The sequence below is a fragment of the Aspergillus viridinutans genome (genome assembly GCF_018404265.1).
Source record: "Aspergillus viridinutans IFM 47045 DNA, scaffold_5, whole genome shotgun sequence".
Lineage (NCBI taxonomy): Eukaryota > Fungi > Ascomycota > Eurotiomycetes > Eurotiales > Aspergillaceae > Aspergillus > Aspergillus viridinutans.
Window position 1 is genome coordinate 751,444 of NW_025091221.1, and position 21,870 is coordinate 773,313.

The following is a 21,870-nucleotide window of genomic DNA, read 5'->3' on the forward strand; positions in this document are numbered from 1 at the left end:
ATATTGATTCAGTACCCCTAATAGATGACATTCGATATCCCTACTAGATGACATTCGATATTGATTTAATATCCCTAATAGATGACATTCGATATTGATTCGGTACCCCTAATAGATGACATTCGATATCAATACTAGATGATATTCGATATCCATTTGATATTAATACTAGATGGCATTCAATATCCCTACTATATGGTATATACTATATGGTATACATGCTGTTCAGGGTTTTGTGGAAATAGTGGCTATAGGTAATACAAACAGATAACAGAAAAAAAAAGTTTTGGCCGGTTTTGTACATTTAGTCCGCCGTACCAAAGTTATCCAAGATCAACGTGACATCCTGACTCAACTTGTCATCCTCCCCGGCCTTGGTCACGGTAAAGTCCAACGACCTAAGGTCTGTAAATCCCTCAGAATCCACTCTCTGCAACCGGGGCGTGCTAGTGTACTTCGCCGTCTGGATCTTCGGAATCCCCAGATCGTTGTTCTGTGTGCCCTCGAACAAGACCGTACAGTTAACGGGCACCGTCTTGCCTTTCTGGTCCGTCACGCAGGCAAAGGAGATCTTCTTGGCTCGAAGGTATCCGCCGTCGGAGCCTTGCGGATGGAACCGAGGAACGTCCCAGGCGGCTTTAGAGCGAGGGCCCAAACATTGGGGTTCTTCTTGGGTCTGTAGAGGGTTGGGGCTACTTGAGCGCGACGAGCCACTGTGAATTGGTCGCCGTATGAGAGGCCCTTGAAGGGATTGGGGTTGACGGGGCCGGGTTCAAGGAGTCATACTACCTTGTCAGCCATCATAAGGTGCCGTGGCAAGGGCAAAGACACTAACGCCAACGAAATAGCTCTAAGAAGTTGCGCAAGCGAGAGTAGACAAGGCTGCGAGGATTGCGAGCTTCATTGTCGGCAATGGATTTGGATGCTGATCTCCGAGAGTGTCAACGCTTTGAGTTTATACAGTTTAGAATGATCCAGGAACCTCTCTGAGTCCAGCGAGGGTATTTATGTACAGAGAACAAGTGTCCCTAGGTGTCCAGGTCACATTCTGCCTGCTGAGTATATGTCTCCCGTCCTGTGACTGATCTGACTGACTTGTCAGTACCACAATGATAGCACCGTCGATTATCTACATAGGACTCACACTTGGCGCATCCATTGAAGATCTCCGGTCAATAAATCAGCGATCTGCAGACAGACCAAGAATGATTGGCTCGTCACAAGGGTGATCTCTGGACATACATGCCTTATACAGCACAATCAAGGAGAGACAACAAAGCAGGAGAGCTCAGTAAAAGCAATAATGCAGAAGACTCAGTGACGGAATGCATTGACTCAAAGTCTCAACATAAGGAATATCCGACCTGATGTATCAGCCGCTTCATTCACCCGCAGTCGATTCCTCGTTCAAACAGCCTCGTTGACGACTTGTGCATGTTCAGTGTTGCAAGGAGAACATACTGAATGCGCTGATGAGGTAGACTCGTATAGTGCAGATCTGGCTACGAACAAGTGGTTCGATAGCCATCGAGGATCTGAGTAGAGAAGATGCTTCTTGCTGATTGACTTCCGAAAGCACTATGGGTTCAATCCGTAGGGTTGGTTCACGATCCAACGGACCAACAGCCGTCTGGTCGAGCAAGCCCCGGCGGAGAAGATACTGGTTATCGAAAGATTGATCATCCTTGGACAAGGTCGTAGCAGTGCAGTGCAAAGGAGATGTTGACAAAGGGGAGAGCTAAGCAGTAAATAATGATTTGCGCCATTCAGTCTAATATTGTGTCAAAGTCCAAGATACCAACAACATAAATAGCAGAGATATTTCCATGAAATATCAAAGGAGATTACCACCCAGGAAAAAAAACAACTCCAACAGACCAAAGAAAGATGTCACGTAGACCACCAAGGAGACAGGAGCACCAGGAGACCTGAAGAAAGTAGGGTATCACCCAGTCCCACCATACTAGACTCCGCGCCCGTACAACTCCGACCCTGAGGTTTTCTTCTAAATTACAAAAGGCCGGCCCAATGTAAGAAAGAAATCACAAAACACACATCAGTAAGCATGACATGACGCTCATCTTCTCGTCGCAAAAAGGCAGAGACCCAAAAGGAAGCTGCCTTGATTAATGTCACATTGTCGATTAGGGATATCCAGATGCCTGAGAGTTGATCCAGTGTTCGAATTCGCCATTGGAAGCATCAAAACTGGTCTCGTTGTTGGCAGAATCCCAAGTATCGCGGCTATCCCCTAGAGTCTGCATGCTTTGATGATAGGTGGCGCCGACATGGTATGTGGATGGCAGCGGCGAGGGAACAGGGACATAGCAGTTGCTCGTCGGGATTTCTTGCCAGATTGCATAGTGTGAGTGGTTGTACATCGGATGCTGACTCGAGTGGTCGCTCAATGACAGCAACTGAGGATCCAGCTGACCATCGGGTCCAGTTCCAGGGGTGTTCTGGGGCTGAAGAAGGTCGTGGTGGGCGGCTCCAGGCAGCCCAGCCAGCGCCGTCGACGAGGTGAACTGGATATCCTGGAGTCCAGCATGCTTGAATCGAGGATCTTCAGCAGGCGGGCCCATCAGGTTCTGATGCATTGACTGCTGGAGGTATGAAGAGGGCTTGGGAGCTGACAGCATGTCTTTGCTGGGATGACTGGTCTGCCACGATGAACCATAATATGTTGTGGTGGGCAGCCCATGCTCGGGAAAGTCGAAGGGTGTTGAGTCGCGGCTGCCCCAGCCATTGCTCTCGACCTCGGACGGGCCCATGGCACGAACTTGGAGGAACGCCGGGCTAGATCCAGAGGTCATCTCGCCACCATCTACGGTCAGCTGGTCGTCATCCGTTTCAGATCGTTTCTTCTTTTCCTTCGACGGAGAGAACTTGTACCCTGGATGGGCTTTGAGATGATTGGCCTTTTCGACGTTCGCTAGAAACTCGTACTTCTCGCGGATCTCTGGCGTTTCGATGCGCCAGCTGTCGCCTGCGACCTCTGAAACGACTTGGTGGTTATTCTGTGCAAACCACTCCTTTGTCCGCTCGGCGTATGCAGACCGGTAGAGCATGAACGAGTTCATGGGTCTGGCGACTTTGCCATTCTTTTTGGCAACCTCCGCGTGGCGCACCTCCTTGGGCCGATGAACCCAGCTGTCCATGTCTCTGAGGGGAACATGTGTCATATGCTTGGTAACTTCACTTAAGGGACCAGGTATCTTAGGTTTCGATTCCCGATTGCTCGCCTTCTTGGCTCTGCGCCTAATTCTGGGGGGTTTAGCCACTCTTACTTTCCCTGGGGAAAGCTTCAAGGCGGATGGCCAGCGAGGAGGAGTCGCTTCTAATCTGCTAGGAACAACTCCATCGTCCGCGGCAGGAGGCGGAGTATCGATCTGAATACCTGAGGGTAGCGTCTGCCGTTCGTTAGCACATGCTTGGCTAGCTAAACGGGTCATTGCGAAAGGGAGCGGGGACCCTACCGAATGCTGAAGTAGTAGAGGTGTCGAGTACTCGTGTTGGGAGACATATCGCGGTGACGACGAAGGGCCATAGGTCTGATCAACAGTCAGTAGGTAACCAACAAGCTGGAAAAGGCTTCCAACTCACCATCGCTTGTGGCTTAAGCTCGTTGTAGGAAGCTTCAGCGCTGCAGGGTAAGCTAGATGTGACAAAGGTGCTCTGGGAGCAATACAGCGAGTTGAGCATGCCGCACTGTTCAGAAGCGGGATCGCCATCTGTCGACTGAGGGGGAGAAGGAGGTTGGATGAACCTCGCAGCTGCAGCTGCAGCGGCCATTGTGGTAGCAGATCAGAGGTGACGATGTTATAGAGATGTTGGGAGGAAAGGTCGCGCGATAGTGGAAATATGCGTCTTTAGGACGCAGTGGGAGTGGTTGTAGGACTTCCGTCAGCAGATCAGATGCTTGAAAGGAGATCTGGAGATTTCTCCTTTCTGACTCTTGTGTGGAGGCTGAGACAGTCCGATTGTGAAAATGATACCCCTTGACTTGGACAAGCGGGGGAACCAATCTGGCGAGCCGGAGAGAGAGAGACAACCGAGAAGGTGAATGGAATGACAAGAACTTTATGATTAGGTAGAGGATGCTTGAGAGGCAAGTTGAGCATTTGAGGCTCCAGTGAATTGATGCCCCACAGCAACAGAGACCGCGACGAGAAGATGGCGCGCTGTACAAGCCAGCGTTGTTCACTGTTGTTTGGAGACGGGTACCAGAAGGAGACGAAGCGGTAGAAGAGTACCACTGGAAATCAGTGCTCAAGAGTAGAAGTAGGCGGGATAGGTGGGACCAAGAAAAAGAGAAGAGGAAGGATAGAGGACGGGTATGAAGGATATTTTATGAAAAATATTCAGCAAACAGAATGGAAGGAGGGATCAATTGGAAGAGAGGACTGATTGATTGACAGACTGATTGATCAGGGTATGGGGATGTGAACGAGATGGTGAATCTCAAGAGCCCCGTCGATCTTTTTTAATATTTTAATGCCTGACGGTGGGTAATAGTGGAGAGTATTATGGTTCTTCCATGCATCATTATTGCAGACCTGGAGGGCCAGACAGACACCACAGACATCAGTCAGTCAGGAACTCCTCTCTTGCTGCTGCACTCCGGTGGGCTGAGGCCCTGAGTCAATGGCAGTGTTGCGCTTGCTGGGAAAATCAGACCAAAAATGCTCCGGGCGCTGTCTTTGTTCCACTGTCCTGGGACAAGAGGAGACCGGGGTTTGCCATTAATATTATCACCTATTCTTTCTGGTTTGCCCTTTGAAGGCTTGAACTAACCATACGCCAGTGGATTCTCCTCCCAAAGAATCAAAACAAGGAAAAAAAAAGTTAGAAAATAATAATAATTATTATAATAAAAGAGACAGAGAGAGAGCAACTGCGCCCCTCCTTTGTGCCAATTCTAGATGCAGATGCTTTGAACTGCTTCTAGATCCCTTGTTAGTGAATCAGTATGGGACTGAGTGGCTAGAGTCAGTGTGGATGGAACTATCCATGGGTCATGATTTGATAGAAATTGAAATATTCAAGGGAAAAAGAGGGGAAAGATTCAAAGAACAATCTAATTTCAGACTCAAAAGACATAATTCTGTTCTGAATACTTTTCTGTCTATCTATGTTGGACTGTTCAATGTTCAGGCATTATCACGCATGACGGGGGAAGATCCCTCATATGGCTCTAGCTCCTTGTTTACCTGTCATAGAAACTGTTAAGGTAATAAATGCAACGTCTTTTAATTACCTTAGCTTTAGGAAAGTTACAGCACTTTAGTAATGGATCTATCAGTCTCGAGACGGGATCAGAGGAGAGAAAAACGACAGGGAAAGGGGAAATAAAAAAGGAAAAAAGACACCAAAAAAAGAAAACAGCTTCAAGTTGACTGGTAGATCCTTACATAAACCTACAGTAGATGTCGTCAATACTTCACTATCCCGAATTGTCAATGGTCAGTCGTAGAGTTTGAGCCATAGTACATACCGCGCACTAACTATCTCTCCACGAACTTGACTTACGATCCAAAGTGATAACGTGAGACACTACGGAGTATATACATGACAAATCTAGACTATATGTATGATACAGGGTCTCATGATGTGCTTAGGAGGGAAAGATATCTCCACTCTCCGCGATGAGACTCAGAGTACCCAAGGTATGCACTGATCATGATATCAGAAGCGACGTTCCATGGGTCTGAGGATATAAGACTGCATGTCATTGGAGTTCGGGGGTGGGTATTTCAAATATAGGTAACATGAGGCGCTTATTGTACGGTTTGTACCTTCTTCCTAGCTATATAGAATCCCTCCCATCGAAAAGGTATATCGATTCCGGACCTACTCCGTATGGTGAAGAGACATCAGGACTCGCCCACGGAACTGCACGTTTTCCACATGGCTTTTTGGGACCTTTGTGACTTCCAGCAAATCATCCAATCTGAACTATATGTAATAATGTACGTATTCTCAAGAGGACCATGGACATTTCCCAGTAGTCAACCTAAATCGCGGCGGAATATGGGGAACTAGAGATCATCGATCGCCGTCGGGTCCGCCATTTCTAGGAGAGGTATCTACCTGTATGTAGACGTCCTGAGTGGGAAACGGAGTTGCCGCTAATGTTGTCATTGATACGGTAGGTAGCTGGTTCGGGTGCAAGCAGATCCGTGTTTGGAGACGGCCCATAGTCGAACCAAACGGCGAGCATGGCTCCAATAGGACGGGGTTTAATTCAACTGGTTCTTGCGGGGAGCTCGATGCTCAGGACGGGAGTGACAGGACCTCGTTCAGAGGTCAACATGTAGAATCCCTCAGTATCAACCCTCTCTTCCTTTCTCTAACTTTTCCTTTTCCCTCTCAGTCCATCCTCACCTGAAGTCTGCCTTATGTTGCAATTCGTAAATGCCGGCCGGTAGTAGGACTAGGCATTATTTAATTAGTGGTGGGCTGTATGACAATTAAGTTACCTCCCTGCCACGAGCGACTCATTGGTGCTTATTGTTGGGTGGGCCAAATTTGCGCCGCACTAGCACCGCTGGCTCTAGCAGATCGCCCAATCTTACCTTACTAGCGTGGATGTTTGTAAAAAAAAGTGTCAAAGACAGGTAAGGTCTCGTACCTTATGGCCAAAAATACCGGTAGCCTGACGAACTGCTTCCTTATATTCATCTTCCCTTGCGTCTATAATGTTAGGATTTATGCATGTTACCCTTGAGGATCCCAGATCGATGTGCCTAAATGGCTTGCTATCCTTGCCATCAGGTTCCCTACACTTGGACTCCTTTCAGTCACGTGGTGACTAGGCCATATGCAGCAGGAACAAATAAGCCCATAGCCTACCTTGAGGAAGAACTTGGCCGGATTCTGTACGCAAGTCGCATACAATGGATTATGACCATGCGGTACTTTACCTACCTGCCAGAATTGTCATTCCTTGATCTGCTTGTGGAAAGGACAAGTTGATAGTACATATCCTTGCAGCTATTGGACCGTGCAGCAAGCCCTAAGCATGTGGCTGTCATGTGTCAACCTGAAAGCGGTAACGGTACCTAGGGTGGATACCAGTCACGAATCGACGTCCCGAATGGTCTTGGGGAAAGTCTTACACACTCTTCTGCTTCATCCATCTTAATTGATCCTTTTGTTGATTGTCCACCACATCAGAGGAAGCAGGCGTACTGTGGAGTGGAGGCTTGCATGGATCCATGATCTGCGGGCCTGCGGCTGTCAAGTGGGCTGCTAGCCTGCTGCTAGCCTGCTGCTGCTGCTGATAGGCTTGGAAAGGCCCCATATGGCTTGCGCAGGAACCGGAGTGGCCCTGCATCGGTTCTTTGTTCGAGCTTAATCTATGGACACAAGAACCTCTGGCCTTTGACAGTGGGTATCAGCCCTCGACTCGAGATACCCCAGCAACCTGAAGCACTTGTTTTCTAATTCGGTCTTATGTGGATGCAGTTCGTGTTCGCTATTTTTGCACATGGCGTTCATGGATTATTGTGGGCAGGGCTGGTTTCATCAAGGATCTTTGCCTCAGAATGAAAGCACTCATTGTTGAGGTATCTTGCAAGTTTCAGAGTGGTTCATGACTCCTGCAGGGACGCTTTGACCGCTTGAGTTCATGTCAGCCCCGTTGGTGTCACCATGCAGGTCCTTGGGCAAAGCCTCCTCCAAATGGAAGAGGGTTGGCAGCAAGGATGATCTGTTAGGACAATCTCGACATCCCCGGGTGTCCGACAAGCTTCTGGAATATCACTAGATCTGCGCTAAGAAGCGAGCCTTTCCCATTCCGTTGAGTGTAGTATTTCGAGGACAGTAGACAGAGCAAAGCCTCGATGGTCTGGTGACAGGGGCCTGTCAAGTTGATGGTCTCGACCATGGCGTTGATCACCACATCTTGGTTTGTTGCACCCTGAATGGCTTAATGGCCTTTCCTCACCAAATCCGGCGAACCTAATAATAATCGCGTTTCAGGTTCGAAGACTGCGCCTCTTCTCTCCAAACATTCAACATTGAATATATTTTTGAAACAAAGTTGTGAGGAACAGGATTCCATTTACGGGGCAAATGGGAAAACCTGGGAACGAGCCCCGAAAAGCTCCTTCCAAAAGTCGCCGATCAAATGTCTCCGAGAACATGGCAGGATCAGCTTTCTGGAAGAGTCAACAATCGGCTAAGGACTCAGGATTTCATGATAAGGTAGATTGCACTATCAGGAATGCAGAGCAAGCGGACATCAGAGATACTGCCAGTTTTCCTTCGTCTTCTTTGGTCTCAGATATTTTTCTGGAATATCCCTTAACTTAGAAGATTAAGAGTTGTCAAAAAGCCGATCAATGGACACAAGCCAACGGCCGACAAGGATCTGTAGTCGGGATTGCCAACAGGATGCCTGCTATCGTCCAGGGACTCCAATCATATGCCATCCTCCGTCAGGCACAGCAAACTGAGAGACCGGTAGAGGAGTAGGTATTCAACGGACAACACCCCACATGATCAACCGCATTATCTGTTTCTGTACTAGCTATCACACTTTTGCTTCTGCATGCCTTCTGGTCAAACTTTTCACTTGAGCGACATGTGTCAAGTATGGAAGTGAGAGACGCAAGAAGGTCTGTTTGGGACTAAGTCCTTTTGGCATACTGCTTCCATGGTCTTAAGTCTCAACCTCACGGCAAGCGTCTATCGCCGAGCAAACCCATTGCGAACTGCGCTATTCATGGCTCGATTGGAAATAAGGTGCAGGGTGGCTGCGATCAACAAAAACGTGGCCTCCCAGAAACATGTGGTGGTGGAAGGGAAGCCACCACAACCATAGTCAAAGCGCCAGCGTAGGCTCAATCCTAAGTTTCAAATCTTATGTCACGAGGTCTTTTGGGTAATCAGAGGATGGAAAGGAAAAGGTAACTCGCAAGGAGAGGGGTGCGCACAGTTGCGTAACCAACAGGGCGTTGGGCCAATATGATTGGTGACATAGATCACACATCCTGCGCCTCGAGGCGAACTTTCCTGCTAGATTGCAGTGTGATAGCGCATAAGTTGGCCTAATGAGTGGCAGCGAGGCAAAAAGGAACTCGACCGATTCGCCTTCAGTCGGTGGTACACATGACAGGATAGCTCAAGGATGCTTTCCCTGCTCTCACATCTGCCCGCTGTGCCGGCCCTGAGACTCCACGACGCAGAGTTGGTCCTACCTTGAATCTACAATTCTACTCCGTGTGGTCTATCGAGCAATGCCATGGCGATCATCCCGCGTTGGTCTGATAGGGGTTGACAAAAGAATACAGAGGACACGGGTTTCTTATCCAACCTTAAATGGCAGAAAACGTTTTGTCACTCGTGTGGACAGTATCGAAGTTAAACGCAAGAATAGATAAGGCTGGACGCATGGAGCCCGGGGATAAAGTTGGGAGGAATATAGGGTACGTACCAAATCACCTGCCAGCGTTAAGAGTTATCCATCCAGCCCAGCAAAAGTGCAATTCTCTCATTGGGCGGTGGATAAATGTGCCGCAGGTGCCTGCTTCACGTCAGCCATCTCCCTCGATGGTTCGCATCCGCGGTCAGGCCGAAGCTACTGTTAAGTAAATCAGGGATGATACTGCATGGAACGGCAGAGTTTAGACTCAAGCTTCGCAATTTGTCACACTTTCCAGCCTTTTAGTTGGTGGACTTGGTACATCGTGTCGGATATGCTGATGGATTATTCCCTATCTGGGTCATTCAACACGATATTAGATGCCTTAGTATACAGGCCAATATAGCTATACTCAAGTACTATGGTTAGATTTACTAGGAAGTCTGCAAGAGCCGTAAGGACTAACTCAATGCATCTTCATATCACTCACTGACTTATGCCTCTAAAGACTGCGGTCAGTCCAAGGCCCTGGTAGTGGTAGGGGTGTGATACATGGTACATTAGAGAGTCTCTCAACATATGGACTCGTGTATAGACGCTATCTTATAGCACGAGGATGTCCGCGGTCTGTGCGTTCTGCTTGGGTGCCATCATCGTCATGATGTACTTTGCATATGCAGGGATGTCTGGTTCCTCTCTGCCACGCGAAGTTACAATAGATATTCATTGCCAACCCTCTGACGAGCTTACGAGCTTAATCTGCGGCTGGCACGGACGGTTTAGTTCGAGGTTCAAGTTACGAGGTGTATGCAACGCTGCACCTGAGAATTACTATGAGGCATATGTGACAATGTGCAGACGCTTCATGGAGTACGGAGTAGCCAGTTGATTGTTCCCTCTGGAGTACCTTAATAATAAGGTTGCATACTCATATCAGTAGTATGGACTATGGTGCAGTGACACTGCTTTCTATTGGAAGCACCTGATTTCAAAATACCGTTGACTTTCAGTGACAGATAACTGACTGCTGACTTCTAAGCATCATCACCTTCAATACTGGCTTGTCAGTGGTCAGTGGTCCGTGTCCAACGATCAGCGGCTTCGTCGTTTATTAATAAGCAATTTGCCTTTGCGTCGGATCCGAACGACCGCCTTGAGTGGACGGATATAATCGGTTTTCACAGCTTCAAAACGTCAAAATGAAATTGAAATACCAGTACGGAGTATCTATCTTAGTACCATAGTCCAGCGAGTCTACGTCCCTACGAAAGTACTCCGTACACTCCACAGACAAGATCGGGTTTGAGGAAGGTCGATCCGCATACCTTAATAGTTCGCCACAGGCTTTCGTGCCAGAGTGGAGGGGTACTCTATTGATAATTTGATTAGACTTTTGAGCAGCTGCGGCACTTTTATGATCAATTGACGATGGATCGAAAATTGAGGAATCCCCGCGGCTAATGCGATTATGCGAATTCGAGAATCGAGATAGATAATCCCTGCTGTTGTCAGTGCCCGCTCTAGTCTACTTTAGTGTCGACGGAAATCCATCCCGGACCCCACTTGGAGACCCTTGCCTGGACCGTGTTGCTTCTTAGCCCAAAAGTACCTTCCTTACTCCAATTGAGCAGTTCTCCAACGCAGTTCTCCAATGTATCCATGATATATGGCCGGATACTGTCCATACCTTATCATTCTTCCAATCTGATTATCTAGCACCGCGGATTACAGTCAGACCACTGTGCATGAGGATCTGCCTACGCCGTACATGCTAATGTCTTGACTCCTTGACCAAGAGATAGTCATCACGCGGCGTTAAAGCGTGGGACTTGATCACACTTACAAGCCGGAAATTGAAGCCGTGGATACAACTAGTTTAGTACGGGATTACTCTGAACCCCTTGCCTATGTCGACATCTGCACGTACAGGGATCTGTTTTCCCCGTCTACCCCAATCGATTACTAACGGGACATCGAGCGTCTTCTAAAATAGGCATGCTTGGCTAGCTTCACGGGGTGACGTGAACCGCTCTAAAGTGCCCTTCCCCGAGTCGTGATCCGCGAGAACGAGGCTGTCACTGTCAGATTTTTGGAGTTCAGAACTTCAGACGATCTTTGGATCATGAGCTGCATCACGGCCGGGCCATCACCCGCCATCGTCAATCTAGTCGTCTCATCTGGATTCACTAGTCCCTCCTTGGATGATATAGCCGAGTACACTAACCAACCATGCCCATAATACGAGATACCACTCGTAAAGCCATGGGAGGCTCGCGCTTGCACCGACCGCAGCCGATAGCCGACGTTACATTCGATAAGATATTTCGCCAAGCATACATGATTTGGAATGATTTCCTCGAGTGAGTTTTAGCTATGGCCAGGAGGGGACCTGCTAAATACTTCATTCATACTTACATTGGTTGTGGTACGGAGGTACTCCGTACTAGATGCTCGCTCGTTCATCATGTGTGCTTGGCTACTTGCATCCATGTCCTGCAGTGGAAACTTGAGCCCCTGACTCCCTGTACAGAGTATCATCTCTCATCCAAACGGCAAATCAACGCAGAGAGAAGAAAAAGCAAAGTCGGGACAAAAGTACCAGCAGCTGCCAGGATGTCAATCTGCCATCCCGGTAAGCTAACGATTATCCATCCCGTGTGCACTGTGCGTTGCACCATAATAGTCGCTACACTAAACCGACAGATTGATTGGTTTTACAAGAATTGATCGAATCAGATCGGCTAGACCCATCTACTCTGGACGGTCGATTTCTCATCCTCGTTGCGAAGTGCGGACCATCTTATTAGAACGGGACTCTTATCCGTGACTATCGATTCAGCGAGAACCCGGATGAAATTAGACCATCATACAAGTATGAATGGAGTACGGAGTACACTCCTCAAACCGCAATGTTACACGAGCACATAAGGTCCTAAAGTCGTCGACAGCAGAGCAAATGTCACAGGCCTACGGAGTATCCGTACATCACTCACTCAATCACCACTCACCACAGGCCAAGCATCAGGGACATGCTTGCTTGCTTTGGCTTCCTAAACAATGCACATACACCATGCGAGGAGCAAGCATAATAAGGCAATTGTCCTGTCCTCCATCCCCATCCCCATCCCCATCAGCAGCACATTCCCGTCGACAAGAACAAACCATCCAGTCCGATTTGAAATGCCCCATCCAGTTCTCACGAATCAATCCAGGCGCAGGTAGACTATACCCTTTGCTCCCGGTACAGCGGGTGTGCCAGGTCTCGCTGTTTGCTACCGGAGTGGACTCTCCGTCCTTGTGTCTTTGCTATTGTCTATCTACTTAGCTGCACCTGCAGCCATCTCATCTCGTCCCAAGAATGGGGTTGGCCTGCGGTATGGGTGACTGATATATGTAGATTGCAGACTGCCCTGGTTTACTGTGATCCCTCTGGTTGTACCTGAGACAGGTATGCAGCTTGCCAGATAGGGGTCTCGGATTCGTTCGGACTTCATGGTGGGAGCCCACGCCTGAGGCAACCAGGCAATGCAATCTCTAGAGGTCTATTGCTTCCTAGAGTATAATTGAAGAAAGTAGTCATGAATGCATGTTCATTTTCTGCCTTGAGGCTGAAACCATAACCGCATCTATTGAAACATACAGAAAGAGCCATCCGATCCGTCAACCTCTATAAACTCCTCAATCAACCCACTGCATTGTAAAACTCCGTGGATGTAATTCAGAAAACCATCCGGCCAGACCAAACAAAGACAATGTATCCAGCGTACGGCAGGAGAAAAGATCAGTTGATACAGTGACATGCTGTCAAGAAAAAGCCAAAAGGCATTGTTGCTCATCGACCGCCCGACCGATGCGAAATTTCAAAGTCGCCTGAAAGTAGTGCTTTGATCTTCGGATATTTCAGACGTCCAATTAGCCTTGCAGACTAGAATTGACGACCCGCAGGTAGTGGTCAAATAGACGATATGACGTTCCGTTTGCAGGTGTTGGATAATGTCCATTTGCTGGGGGAGATTTTTCCGGCCTCGCAGTATTCGCCCATTAGGGGAATAACAGCGCCAACGTCTAGTAAATCTCCACTATCGCGAACCCTGAGTTTCGCTTCAGGTTAATCAAGAGTATTGCTTGTCGAAAGATCCAGAAATGAAGCACACTTCGGCCATGATGCAGTGTAACAAGTGGTATGAAATCGAATATCAAAATGCAATGTGGAACCCCAAACCGACAAAGAATAAGTGCCTGGTTCCAATTCGCCCTCTAATTTCCGTCCTGCCAAGCTGCCTATGACTGCGGTTCGTTGTTCCGACTAAGAGCTGATGGGCCTAAAGGGGGTATCCGATTGAGCGATGGGGATGACATGGCGGAATACTGGCCATTGGATAGGGCGTGAGGCTGAGACTGGAACATCAGAGCATTTTCCCTTTGCCGACGCTCTTCCTGCTCAGGAGTCATAGATTTCACTGGAGGTGGAATGGGCGCGTCGGGCGAACTTCTGCCCATCAACTTCGGGCTCGGTTCAAGTTTCTGAATGGGAGGCAGGATTGGGGCCCCAACAAGGCTGCCCGAGGTCATGGGTCGCGGAGACTGCTTGGTTGGGCTGATGCCAGAAAACGGTACGCCATGCGAGCTCTGCGGGGGCGAGGACCTGCTGCCACTAGGAGTTGCCGCTGAGAAAGATGGCCGACCGCTACGGATCGAAGAAAAGGAGGCATTATTGCCAGCGTCGGGCCGCGGAGCCGCTCGATGTGGTCCATAGGGCGTCCAGGGAGCTGGGCCGTCCGAGGGACCTGTAGGTGGGAATCCCGCAAGCGGACCAACATCATGATTGCCCTGGGTGGGAGACATTGAGGGGCGGTTCTGAATAGGCGAGGGAAGACTCGGGCTCTGAGCTGAGTGGGCAGACGACGGCCGTCCAGAATGCAAAGAACTGCCACCAAAGGTGCCTCGACCGATAGGAGGGAGATTGGTAGCTTGTGAGATGGATGGCAGCCTAGAAGGCAGTCCCTGAGACGAAGGCGCAAAGCCACTCATGCCCTTCATTGGCGATGACAAAGGCCGAGAGTCGCTAGCAGGAACTGACCGTCCGTGGGTGACGTGCTGGGGGGGACGTTCAGGCGATGATGGCACAACAGCCACTGCCTGAGCTGTACTCAAAGATGGCGCGTGTGGTTCTACCTTCGGTGGTCTTGAAGGAGAACTCATTTGCGCTGCTGCGGCGGCATTCCTTTCTTTCGAGTCTTGATGATGGTGGGTAGCCAAAGCAGCGGACGGTGGTGAAGAACCGATTTTGAACTTCAACGGTGGGATTTTCGGCAGCTTCGCCTCTTCCTCCCGTCGCTTGCAGTCCCGACAGATGAAGTGGAAATCTTCGCGCTCGGCATCATCCTGTGCAATACCTAGACACCTGCTATGCTGCCACACATTGCACCTTTCGCACGCTACGCTATGTGAGCCATCATCCTGTTTCCTTGTTAGCAAGTTGCGGCTGATACAGTTGAGAATGGTCATTCCATACCAAATTTTCCCCATGGACTCCACAACCTGAACAGTCAAAAATCCAGTGATCATCTGACTGAAGCTCCTCCAAGTTTTTCCTCTGCTTCTCCATTTCAGCCTTGAGCTGCCTTTCTGACAGCCTGCTCTCGCCCCTTTCGAGTCTCTCCTGTTCTTCTGCAATTCTCTGAAGTTCAGCTTCATGTAGAAGACGCTTTCGTTCCCGGTCTTTGATGCGCTGCTCACGCGTCATCATCCGAGTGCGTCGTTCTTCCTCCATTTTCTTCAGCCTTTCCTCTTCCTTGCGCGCCGCGGCCAAATCCGCCTCGTACTTCCGAGCTTCTTCGGCTGCCTCTCGCTCTTGTCGCTCCCTCTCCGCCTTCTGAGCGAGTCGACCCGACCGCTTGGCGCCTGCGAGCAGCTGCATGTTCAAGAGCTCCTTCTCACGCTTGGCTCGCTTCCGCTGTAGAGCTTCTTCCTCCCTCTCGATGACCGGTAGCACGTGCTCTACGATCCTATCCCGCAATATCTTCTCGTCGGCGTCTTTGGTCTTACGAATCGTGTCCAAGAAGCGGTTATAGTCCTCTAATGTGATGGCGATGCATTCCCACTTCATGTTTTCGAAGGGATCGTTAGCAACGCCGTCCACGACATTGTCAGTGTCTTCACCGAACTCTTCAACCGGCGCCACGCCTGAGACTTTTCGTCGCTTGGAGGCTCGTGATGCTCTTGCGCTTCGGCTCTTCGGCTTCGACTTCGCAGGCTTCGGGGGAGGGATATCAGGATCGGTCCGACGGTACAATCGGTTGTCATCTAGAACGTAATAGTAGCGGCCTTCGCGATCATAGCCTAATTCTTCAATGCGCTGCAACATGTCAGCATTTCTGTGGAAGATCACCATAGATAGCTGATGGCGGGAGGTTACCCACCCATTGTGTTTGGTCAATCTCTTTCTGCTCTGGCATCTTCTCGCGGATGCGATCGGGGTTCCAAAAAGTCCAAACAGACAGTTGATGGAGAACACGAAGCTTTTGGAATACGTCAAACTCCGAAAATTTGTTCGGGACCTCGTCGTAACCGAAGGGGTTGGGCAGATGGGGAGCTTTGGCATTGTATTGGCGTCGCGTATATTCATCAAAGTTCTCGAACCTAGATTCAAGACCTCCCATTAGCTGAGGCGACATAGAGAAAGGTAAGAGACCGTTCACATACGTAAGACCTCGATGCGACGAGACCCATTTGAGAAGACAGAGTCCAATCTCCATGAGCTTCTCCGATGCTTCAGGCTTGAGGCATTCGGTTTCCAAATCCTAGCAAGCGAGGAAGACCAACAATCAGCTTTTGCAAGAAAGACGGGGGCCAAATAGCACAAAACTGTCGCTGGCGCTATATGGAGCTGCGCAGGAGCATAGGAAAGATAACACTCACATCAATTCCAAAGTCTTCGTCAATCTTCATGACTTTACCAAAAATCGAGATATACTGCATGAGGTTCGCGAACTCCCAGCAATTCCGAAGACGGTTCAGCAAGCCATTTTCTTCAGATGGCTGCTCCGGAGGAGCTTCCACCTCGGAGCGGGTGCGCTTTCGCGATACCATGGCGGCGACTCAAAACCATTCAAGGCGCCGCAGCGCAGATGGAAATCCAAGAAGGTGCGAGATTCAATGCGTGGGACAACCTGATCTTCTGCCTAGATTAGAAGATTGAATCTGTGGGCCAAATGTTAATTGCTGATGGATGGGTATCAATGACTTCAGTCCATCCCCAGTAAACTGTTGTAAATTGACCTGGCTGGAAGGGCGGCGGGCAGACACGGCGGAAGTTTTTCCAGGGCGCGAGACGGTGATGAGCTCAGAGGGAGGCGCGTCGAACCCGGGGACGCCGTCAGGTGATTGGTCCAGACTAATTACACCCAATTAAGGCACTTTCTGTATCCTCAGAGAGGTGAAGTTCTCAAGACATGGAAAGGTGTAAATCAGGATGAAAATAAAAAGCATTTATAAAGAAAAGATGCATTGAACGACATTGTTCCACAGAGTTCCAGGGCAAACATTAGAGATCTCAACACTTGTTAATTGCATATCTCGCGAGAAATAGTTCGCGAGAAACAGTTCAACCACCATCCATCATGAACAAAAACTTATATATATTGGTATCTCTTGCTCAAAAGAGGGTCTATCTCAATGGTATACGGATTGGTAAAAGAATCATGAATGAAGAGAAGGAAAATGCGCAAAAGAGAAGATAGCGCCCAACCATATCCACGCCACCGGGGAGCCTTGTACCATTGCAATGAAAGATCAGCAGAACCCGTACAAGAACGCAAGAAAAATGAAGCAGACGAAATGGAAACCAGAGAATTGATACACTTGAACACAGAAGATCACTCAAGCACCAAGTCACCGAAATGAAACCAACTCAGATGATCACGATAAAAAAAGGGGTGGGGGGAAGGGAAAAAAAAGGAAAAAAGCTTTTCTTGAATCAAAACCATGGCCTCATCGTCGATCATGTCCCTCCCTTCGCTTTTCTTGTTTCAATGTGTAGAGATTGCCATTTTGAACACTATTTGCGCCGTGTGATCCGTCTTCGCCTAGAAACCGTCCCATGCATGTCGTAAGGTGGCAAATATACCAAGCATATTAGATGAGGAAGGATACTTTTCGTCGTCTACATGGTGACTCCCGGAGCGCCGTCGGAAACATTATCAGAGAGATTGATGAGAAGCTGTGCAAGGCAGCGCTTCGTGGCCGCATCGTCGCGGAGTACGGAGGAGAAGGTGGCGTCGCGAAGCGGTTCGGGGAGGCACTGGCGTAGAGCTTCACGAGCCCTGCTGTTGTCACTGAGACTAATGCGATATTAGCACACGGGATCCGATCGGCAGACAATTGCCAGGATATCGGGACTCAGAGGTCTAGACTCACCGAAGGAAGCAGCGGACAACATGTTTCAGCAATCTCACAGTCTGCTGCTCCACAAGCTGGGTGACCATATTGCTCAAAACCGTTCCCACAGCGTAAAATCGTTCGTATGTGGCGCATATATATGCAAGACCGATATCATCAAGAAGAATTTTCTGTACAATGAAAATGGCGACGGTTTTGCTAAGCTCCGAGCCTGTCTCCATGATGCGAAGGCACAGAGGGATGATCTCGGTCGTTAGGAGAAAGTTGATCACATCGGACGAATCATTCTTGACCAACGCCCCGATGACTCCCAGCGAAGTAAGTCGCAGGTATTCAAAGGGTCGAGACTTCGAAGTTGTGTTGAGAAAAGGGTAAAGAAAAAGAGGGATATGAGCTAGAAGACGACGTACTCGTCAACAATGCTGTCTAGGACACGTAGGAAAATCAAGGATGAGAAAATACCATTCAGAAAAAGAGTGCGAGTCTCGTTGTGAGAGGCAACACATTGTAACAAAGCCAGCGCATTGCAAACTCGATTCGACGCCGCAGCGGTCAGCTGGGAAGGGTTGAGCAGGGGGTAAACGGAGATAATTTCCTGGAGTAGAGCAGTCATGACTCCTTCGAGAGAACGTTAGTACTGAGCGTTCAAATCACCCACGCTACAGAATCGCGGGCAAAAGTCTGAAGTCATACCAAATGAATGCCAGATGACCAGCGCCAACTCGGGAACCTGCTCTCTCTTCTTGCTGAGTTCCATCAGAGCCGCCTCCCGACGATTCGGATCAAGCAGCTCTGCAACCCAAATGAAGACCTTTCTGTTCTCATCGCTGATGCCACCATCCATGACCGACACCGCACCGGACAAAGCGCTTTCTCCATTCAAGGCTGCGGCACCGGCACCTTGCGCTGCGTTCCCAGCACCACCGTTTCCAGCCATAGCGATGCGATTATAATGTTGCTGTTGAGCGGCAGCCGCGGCGGCGGCGGCAGCCTGAACTTGAGCATGTTGGGCCACCAACGACGAATGCTGCTGTTGGGCTTGGTGTGGGTGGGGCTGGGCCGGATGGTGTTGTTGCTGTGGCTGTTGCTGCTGTTGCTGGTGCTGCAGCCAAGAAGGATCAGCCTGCGGATACTGATGCTGGTGGGAAAAGACGTGCTGAGACTGTGTCTGAAGCATGGCGGGCCGACGAAGGACGTAGGTATCCTAGGCGACTAATAGAGACGGTGAAGCGTCGCGAGGATAGGTTAGTTCAGATTGTCAAGCAGGAAACTCGGAAATGTAATTCATGGATAAATCTCTGCTGACAGGAGTCAGATGTAGCGTTGACCGGTAGAGGTTGTGGACGTAATAGGAAGAAGAAGTCGGGAGTGGTAGATAGAGGAGGGTTATTGAAGAGGGAAGTTCGGACTTCGGGAGCCGGGCGGGGAGCGCGCGCAAGTTGAGCTTAGGCGGTTTAGTTGGGTTTGTGACTTTGGCGATGAAGAAGGGTCGGGTCCTGTGTGTTGTGGAGCCTCCACTAGTCACTACGGTACTAGTAGTACCGTGATCTTGGCTTTCTTCTGCAAAATAGCATCAAGAATCCTTCACTTCTCATCTCTCTCTTTTCTGCTGGCTTCATATCTACCATCAAGTAGTGTACTAAGCGATTCAGGAAGCTGTTTTGAGAGCTTGCATTCCTCGAATACCTAACCTAACTAAATAAAGTACCGACTTGCAGGTTACACTGAAAGGCGCACGAGTCAGTCCGGCAGGTGCATGACTATGAAGACCCTTGCTCGCACCCTCGCCAAGTTGGGAATCAGAGATTCGAAATGCCCCTTGGCGACGATGATCAGAATGCATGAAATCATCACCGGCGTCGGTGTTAGGCTACAAGGGTACCTGCGTCCAGATGTCCTCTTCAGCTTCGAGCTCATGATGCTTTGCGGTCCGGATGTGGATATATCTGTCCCAAGACAAACCTATTGCATCTTATGTGCGTGGCAGGTCAGATAACCCTGCACCGATTAAGATCTGTTGGATTGACGGGCTTCGGTATCGCCGTATAACTCGGGATCATTCGTATTCGTTGCTCATATTTACATCATTTTTCTCGTCCAATCCATCAAGGTCATAAAGGTAAAACATAATCACATGAAGATAATTGTCGCACATGTCCGTCCCAGAAATCACAGATCACAATGGAAAAAGAGCAAGCATACTTATAACATACAAGGCCAGCGCCGATCTATATCAGTTGTTGAGGAAGCTCCTTGAGAATGCTCAGTCATTCACAGGGAGACAGGGGATTCGTTTTCGAAGATGTCGTTGAATCATTGGGAGCACGTCGTTAGGTCATGATCGTCGTGAGCGCGGCGTGCGAGATTTCCTGGATCGTCTTGTGTCTCTCGTTCGCCTATCCGAGCTTTCGCTACCTACAACGCAGACGGTTAGCTACTGACGGTCAATTGGAGGAGCGAGGGATACATACTTGCGCTCGTGTAGTAGTCGGAGTAATAATAGTAAGAGCTGGGGTAAGTGTAATCACTCTTCTCGTCTTCATCCTTGCGCCTCTTCAAGCCTAGACACAGCGCAAGTGCGCCGAGTATAATGCCAATGGTCGCCAGACTTCCCCATTTGGACTTCTTTTCGCCTCCTTCTGAGGCGGAGGGCCGTGTGCCAAACCAGGTACGCCCTTCGGGTTTGCTTCCGTGCGCATGGTGATGGTATTGCTCTTCGACATACGTGGTATCCTTTCTCTTCCTTCTACCAGGACAAAGGCAGACAAACAGGGCGTCCAGAGCTCCCTTACAACACATACAGGCGCATAGCAGGAGCAGGATAAAGACGCCAGCAATTACGCCGATGACTATACCCGCAATCGCTCCACCGCTCAGTCCTCCTCCGGCAGCATGGACTCCTATCAAAGTTGCGCCGTCTGTTCCCACAGGTGGAATGAAACCTTGTGTGGTCGTCGCAGTTGCGGTGTGGGTCATAGTCGACTGGGTCGTTCCCCGTACTGGAGGTGTCGCAGTGGCTGTTACCCATATCGATGAACTTCCCACAATACACTGATCATCGGCGCAGACATATGCAGCACCACAGCATGTATTGCCGCAAGCCGTTTCGCCGAGGTCGGTCCTGCAACTGGTTGAGCTTGTTGCGGTAGGTATCAGGCTACTCCATGTAGAAGTAATCGTTTTAGTATCCGCCTGGGTGATAACGTAGGTAGTGGTATAGTATTCCCATCTTCCGCCGCTGCCGCCCGACGAGTCCAAACAAACTGCTTGTCCTTGACTGTTGGTACCACAGGTCTGGCTTGATGTACAACATAGCTGACTGTAATAGCCACAAGGGTTCGCGCAGCGCTTCTCGAGACTGGCCTCGTCGAACTCCACCGGTGTTGCAGCTGATAGTCGCAACTGACTCAGAACAGCCAGTATCGAGATCGTTGGCCGTACTATACGAAATGTCTTCATGGCGAAGGAGCAGTTTCGAGGATGCTTGAACGGCTGGCGCAAGGGTAACGATCAGTCGCCCACACTGGACTGTTCGCTGCGATCTCTAACCAACCCAGCTTGGGCCCGTCAGTGGTTGAGCAGTGGACCAACTCAGAGGCAGTGACACTTTTGACAGGCTATAGTTCGGATAGTTCCGATAGCAGGAATGCGATAAAGCGGATTCCACGAGGTTTCGAAAACGAACGGAATGTAAAAATTTTGTGATAATGATCGAAGTAAACAAAAACGTTTCTATGGGAGAAAAGAATGAAAGAATGAGAAGCGATCGATCCGGAAGCTCGTGGAGGTTCGACTGTCGAGACTGAGCACAACTCCCAGCCTCCTCTCATCCAAACCCAACCACCGGATTTCCTGACACCAACAACCAATAGCTACGACACAGCTGACGCACAATATATTGCAATAACTCAGACTCAGACACTATCTACCTGGAAATTTAGGAGGCTGGAAATCAAATCATAATTTCCTGTTCTGTCCTATCAGCTTTCTAATAATAACCGAGGACCATCCGTCGGTGTGATTGGCATCACATCACTGCCCCTCACATGAAATCCTCCCCGCTCTTTTGGGTTGCCGTCCCTGACTGACGGCATCACTCCTAC

The 21,870-nt window shown here is 49.4% G+C and overlaps 5 protein-coding genes across 5 annotated transcripts; all 5 read right to left on the minus strand.

Moving 5' to 3' along the window:
* Window positions 1–304: 304 nt before the first annotated feature.
* On the minus strand, window positions 305–904 carry Aspvir_007197 (uncharacterized protein; the record flags this gene model as incomplete). The annotated part of the gene is made up of 2 exons (XM_043270379.1): window positions 305–713; window positions 879–904. 2 exons carry the CDS (start codon window positions 902–904, stop codon window positions 305–307), a joined length of 435 nt encoding a protein of 144 aa, XP_043126314.1.
* A 1,240-nt stretch (window positions 905–2,144) lies between these two features.
* Window positions 2,145–3,792, minus strand: Aspvir_007198 (HMG-box domain-containing protein; the record flags this gene model as incomplete). The annotated part of the gene is made up of 3 exons (XM_043270380.1): window positions 2,145–3,410; window positions 3,477–3,551; window positions 3,604–3,792. The coding sequence occupies 3 exons, from the start codon at window positions 3,790–3,792 to the stop codon at window positions 2,145–2,147; spliced, it is 1,530 nt and encodes a 509-aa protein (XP_043126315.1).
* Window positions 3,793–13,648: 9,856 nt separating this feature from the next.
* Window positions 13,649–16,459, minus strand: Aspvir_007199 (putative PHD finger domain protein; the record flags this gene model as incomplete). The annotated part of the gene is made up of 5 exons (XM_043270381.1): window positions 13,649–14,827; window positions 14,883–15,725; window positions 15,790–16,009; window positions 16,073–16,170; window positions 16,289–16,459. The coding sequence occupies 5 exons, from the start codon at window positions 16,457–16,459 to the stop codon at window positions 13,649–13,651; spliced, it is 2,511 nt and encodes an 836-aa protein (XP_043126316.1).
* Window positions 16,460–17,531: 1,072 nt separating this feature from the next.
* Window positions 17,532–18,944, minus strand: Aspvir_007200 (Rcd1-like cell differentiation family protein; the record flags this gene model as incomplete). Its single annotated transcript, XM_043270382.1, has 4 exons — window positions 17,532–17,709; window positions 17,786–18,161; window positions 18,230–18,385; window positions 18,461–18,944. 4 exons carry the CDS (start codon window positions 18,942–18,944, stop codon window positions 17,532–17,534), a joined length of 1,194 nt encoding a protein of 397 aa, XP_043126317.1.
* A 1,158-nt stretch (window positions 18,945–20,102) lies between these two features.
* Aspvir_007201 (uncharacterized protein) lies at window positions 20,103–21,226 on the minus strand (the record flags this gene model as incomplete). Its single annotated transcript, XM_043270383.1, has 2 exons — window positions 20,103–20,182; window positions 20,239–21,226. 2 exons carry the CDS (start codon window positions 21,224–21,226, stop codon window positions 20,103–20,105), a joined length of 1,068 nt encoding a protein of 355 aa, XP_043126318.1.
* Between the last annotated feature and the right edge of the window lie 644 nt (window positions 21,227–21,870).